This window comes from Vigna angularis, chromosome 9, assembly GCF_016808095.1.
Source record: "Vigna angularis cultivar LongXiaoDou No.4 chromosome 9, ASM1680809v1, whole genome shotgun sequence".
In the NCBI taxonomy this organism is placed as follows: domain Eukaryota; kingdom Viridiplantae; phylum Streptophyta; class Magnoliopsida; order Fabales; family Fabaceae; genus Vigna; species Vigna angularis.
In genome coordinates, this window is record NC_068978.1 from 12,884,657 (window position 1) to 12,890,284 (window position 5,628).

At 34.5% G+C, this 5,628-nt stretch overlaps 1 protein-coding gene across 2 annotated transcripts; it reads right to left on the reverse strand.

The window, feature by feature from the left end:
• Positions 1-3,060: 3,060 nt before the first annotated feature.
• On the reverse strand, positions 3,061-5,628 carry LOC108346993 (putative pentatricopeptide repeat-containing protein At1g12700, mitochondrial). Of its 2 annotated transcripts, none has more exons than XM_017586077.2 (2): positions 3,991-5,628; positions 3,061-3,415 (listed from the first exon to the last, which is right to left on the reverse strand). In XM_017586077.2, the coding sequence occupies exon 1, from the start codon at positions 5,626-5,628 to the stop codon at positions 3,997-3,999; it is 1,632 nt and encodes a 543-aa protein (XP_017441566.1). In that variant the 3' UTR covers positions 3,061-3,415; positions 3,991-3,996. The 2 variants fall into 2 exon arrangements, with proteins under 2 accessions (XP_017441566.1, XP_017441567.1); XM_017586078.1 differs by lacking the exon at positions 3,061-3,415 and adding an exon at positions 3,426-3,605.

The window sequence follows — 5,628 nt, forward strand, 5'->3', positions numbered from 1 at the left end:
GCCATGGAAAAGCTCAGCACTGCATGCTAATCGATTAACATGGGCTGTTAATCGATTAGCGCTAATCGATTAGCATGGGCTGATAATCGATTAGCAAGGTGACCGTTTGAAAAACTAGTCGTTTTCGAGCCGTTCGACTATCCGTTGTTTTGTCTTTTAGTGACTAATCGATTAGCAACTTAAGATAATCGATTATCACAGTAAGAAAGGCTGAAAACGAAAAATGGAAGAGCTTTTGGATGAGTCTATAAATAGACTCTCATTTCCTCTCAAGGGGATTACCTACTACTCTTCCCTTGTGCTCATATACTCAGAAACTCTTGAGAATTGTGTGCTCTTGCTCAGCTAAGGAAACTCTGTCTGTAGAGTTGGTGAAATACTGCTACGGTGATAGAGGAATAGCTGGTTCATCCTTGGTGCATCTAAGGAAGTGTTTGGAAGAGGAATTCATCCTTCGTGAAGTATTCGGAGGAAGTGTTTCATCCTTTGTGAAGATTCAAAGGAGGTGTTGCTTCATCTCTTGTGGCATCAAGAGAGGTGTTTTCTAAACTTTTACAAATTGTATCTGTGTGATTGTAGTTTGTAATTGTTTTGTGATTAGTGAAGTGTTTATCTTGTTTTGAGATAAGCGACTGGACGTAGGATTGGTAAGATCCGAACCAAGATAAAATCATCTGTGCAAATTTCTCTCAACCTTACTCTATTTTATTGTCTTTATTATCTGCTAAGTAAGTTTAATTGAGTAGAAATTTTTAAGGCACACGCTTTTAGTAAGAACCAATTCACCCCTCCTCTTGGTTTGTTATTCCACGCTAACCATTCCGCTGCAGCCGCTCTTGACAATGCGCTGATTTGGCCGTTCGGCCTTGTTCTGCACTCGGTCATTAACTGGGTTCGGTCTCATTGGAGTCCTCCCAGTTCATGACCGTTCGGCCTTAGTAGCGCTCTAGATTTCGGTTGTTCTAATATTCGACCCTAAAACTGTGTTCGACTCATGCTTGAGTCTTACTCTTAAATGACCGTTCGGTCATGTTAGTATGTAGGGAAAGTTTCTCCCGTTCGGTCTTGTTGATAGGTTATGTTGATCTTTTTCGTTCGGTCGTGTTCAAGAATGGTGGTTGTTTTACTGTTCAGTTTGATTATACTTAAACGTGATGGATGAGGAAGTATGTTGGTATTGAAGTATGGTATGATAATTCTAATGTAATGTGAAGGTATGATGAGATACTTATAATATGGATATGAAAGAGTATTCCAGGGAGGAATATCTCAGGATTGGTTATGGAATGGTAAAGTATGAATGTGGTTATGCTTAATTGGCGTTTACCTTATATTCTGTGATTACTCATTCTCAAGTAGAGAAGAGTAAATCATGTGTGAGAATGGTAGGAGGTCCTAGTCCATAAGGTGAACTTGGGCGAGGTATAACGGACTAACCTCGGGTGGCAATTGTTGAGGGCATCCCAGTTACTACATCACTCGGGTGCAAAAACGTCGTAGCTACACAAAATTCATACAGTCCGAACAATCAGAGTAAAGCGGTCGGTCATTGAATGCATTGCTGTATGGTTATGGTTGGAAATGTATGATTGGTTGTTGCATGATTGACCTATTGATTTATATCATATTTATGTGAATTATATGTTTTACTGAATTAATTAAATTACATAAGCTTACCCTACTTTCCTGTCTTGTCATGTTATCCGTTCGATCGTCCTTGTCATTGCAATGATCACCTTGTGGGTGTGAGGAGAAGATATTGAGGGTTCGCTGGAGCATGCACTGGCTGGAGAGGATGATTTTCATTAAGAGTAAGACCGTTCGATCTTGTACCTGATTTTGCAGTTAGTATAGGACCGTTTGGTTTAATACACTGTTTGTAGGACCGTTCGGTCGATACACCTCTTGTATGACCGATCGGTCTGTTTTTATAATTTGTATTAGTGTATGTTTCTGTAAAGTTTTTAATTTATGGTTATTTTATAATAACTGTAAATTAGCTTTATTTCATGTAATTGTTCTATTTTATTGTAAATGTAAGAACTCTTAAGTTTAATTTATAGCTATATTTTTGAGATATTACAATTACTAAACCAGAACCACCATTAATTTCTAATACTTAAAAATATACTATTAATTTACAATTGACTTATATCCAATGGTTATTGATAAAAGAAAACTTATAACAAACATGATATATGTATTCTTTTTTTATAATAGCATATTTGAAACCCTAAATAAATATGTTATTTTAGAAAATGTGTAGTATTATATTACCAATAACAATGAAAATTCGCATTAGTTATGATCTACATTCAATGTATTATAATAGTCATATATTATTACTTTTTACATTAATATATAAATTTTTTTTATTAAACACTATTACAAGAGTTTCAATGAAAAAGAGGAAAAAGAGTAAAAGTCATTATTAATTTACAACAAGATGAATTGAAAATCCATATTAATATTGCAGTTAAAACATAATTAATCTTGTATTACAAGTTCTTGTTTGCACATGACTTTCCATCACTACTAGAATTTTCCACACTTCATAGATATTTTCTTAAGATTTCATACAAAAGTTAAGAAAAGTGTTTTTTTTTTTCTATTTTTCTTATGAATTTTAATCGGAAAGTAAAGATAATTAATTATCTTGAAATTAAAAAATTCACAAGAAATTTGTTGCAAATTTTTTATGCAAATTGTTTATGGAAAATATTCGCAGCGAATTTTCGTCCAAAAAAAGATTCACAGCAGTTTTTCGTTTCAAAAAATCAATCCAAAAACAACATATACTTTTTTTTTTTACAAATTTAAATTTCACAAATAATTTTCTTGCGTGTTTTTAAATTCACAAGTAATTTCTTGCAAAAAAATTCGAATTATATCAAATTAATTACCTCAACTCTTTATTTCATATGGACTCTGCTATTCTTTCTTCCCCTCACTTTTTAATTTCCATTTTAGTATAACCCACTGCATAATTCCTATCAACAATAATATTACATTAATTAGAACAAAACCCTTTTTACTTCTTTTTGATTGAGGCTAAAATTTTCTCGTTTTAATATATAGTAAAAAGCCATAAACTCTTCAAGGCCACTTAAAAATTCATTTGTTTATGCCTCTCCCATTGACACGATTTATAGGGAACAATACAATGAAGAGAATTGCAACAGCTTATCTGAGAGACCATTAAAACTGAAGTTAGCTCAGAAACACACAGTAGTGAAGGAGAAGAGATATGTCAAATTTCCCAGTTATATATCTGCAAATTGGTTTGAATCAAGATGAAATCTGACCCCATTCTTCAATAGACCTAATGTAGAATGGATTGAACCAGTTAGGCAATTATTATGGAGAGACAATGTATCCAATTGTGCTAAATTACCAAGTTCTGGTCGTATTGAACCTGCAATTAATCCAGTGAGAGTAAGAAATAGACATTTGAGATTCTGCAATTGGAAGAATTCAGAAAGACTTAAAAGTTCTTTAGGCATAGACATATCAGGAAGATGATTATTGCCAAGGTTAAGATCCCTAAGCTTCGTAAGTGTGCTTATTCTTTGTGAATGGTTCCTTGAAGTGCAACGCTGAAGGCCCTAAAGAAAAAATATATTTGGTCTCTGACAAACATGAATGGGGAATATCAAACAGTTGGAAATAAAAAAAAAAATCATCAGATTTTAGACATAAGGAGGGAGATCACAATTTTGGTCTTGAAAATACAATAAAATCATTGATTTCAACCTTTGTACTAATCAGTTAAACAAATTCTACAAGTAAAATGTAATGTCAAAGGAAACAGAAGATCCATAGCAATCAAAATGCAGAGTAGAAAATAAAAATACATCAACCCTTGACTAGGAAAACATCAGCAACAGATGTTACAACCTAAACCAACTCATCTAATACAAAATTTACAAACCATTCATGCACATTCTATGACAAACACAAATGTAACTTGTTATTCAAATAAGGTGTCACCTTTCATCATTTCAACAAGTCTCTAGAGATCATTTCGTGCAAAAATTTCTCTGCCTTTTCAGTCTCGTTCTTCTTAAAGAGAGCAGAGATGATTGTTTCAAAAGTTATAACATTAGATAAACAACCACTGTCTTCCATTTTGGACCACAAGGTCAATGCCTCATCAAGCGAATCCTTTTTACAAAGACCACTTATCATAACATTATAAGTACAGATGCTGGGATTGTGACCTTTATTCAATAGATCTTGAAAAATCACTTGTGCATTTTTAAGTCTTCCCCCTCTACACATGCCGTCAATAAGTATTGTTGCAGTGTACATATTGGGCTGAACTCCATTCTCTCTCATTTCCCTCAATAATTCAATTGCGTTGTCTAGACGATGATTTTTGCATAAACCATCAATCAAGGAATTATGAGTGACTATGTCTGCTTGTTGATTTCTATCACGCATCTCACGAAAAAGATCCCAAGCATGAGAGATTCTTCCAGTTTTGCATAAACCATCAATAAGAGTATTGTAAGTCACAGTATTTGGAACTATATTCCTTTTGTGCATTTCTTGAAAGAGATTTATGGCCTCATCCACCCTTTCGTTCCTTATGAGTCCATTTATCATGATATTGTAGGTCCTAACACTAGGACTCACTCTCATGTGGGTCATTGCATTGAATACTTGTTTTGCATTCTTCACTTTATTAACTAAGTAATACCCATCCATTAGAGCATTAAAGCTAACAACATTAGGTTTCACATAAGCTTTCACCATCACACCTAATACATTCTTGGCTTCTCCTAGCTTTCTTTCCTTACACAATGCATCAATCAATATAGTATAGGTATAAACATCTGGTCTGATGCTATTTGATAGCATTTCATTTAGGAAACCAAATGCTACTTCTACCTGTCCCAGTAAGCAAAAGCCATAAATTAGAATACTATAAGTAACAACATTAGGAGAAATTCCCTTAATAATCATCTCAGAATACAAATCATAAGCTTCTTCTGGACGTTTCTCTTTTAACAGAGAGTCAATAATGATAGTGTACATTACTGTTGATTGACCTTGAATCATTCTGAGCAATTTGATTGCAGCTTCAGTTTCTCCTATTTTGCTCAATCCATTGATCAGAGTCCCGTAAGTAATTTGGTTGAGTGGAAATCCTAGTGCTACTACTTTGTCGTGAAGGTTGAGGGCTTCCTTGACCTCACCCTTATCACAGAGACCTCTGATGAGTGTATTTAAGGTTATGGCATCTGAATGATAACCCCGTTTGAGAATCTTGGCAAATACAGAGAAAGCGAAAGCCAATTTGTCTAAGTGACAGAAACAATTCATGAGGAGATTGAGAGTAACAAGGTTATTGTGAATTCCCTTGAGCTCCATTTGCTTAATGAGAGAAATAGCAGTAGGGTAACGCTTCATCCTCACAAGAAATCCCAAAATCTTTCCAAATTCGAAGATGGGAGGAACATGACGCTGATGAAGCAAGCGATTGAATTGTGAGACGGCGTCGTCGTGTAAGGAAGTTTGAGAGTGAGAGTGAGAGCAAAAGAGGGAATTGTGAATTGGAAGAAAAGGAGGAAACTTGGCAATGGAAGGAAGAAGAGAAAACCTAACACTTCTTGAGAGCCACAT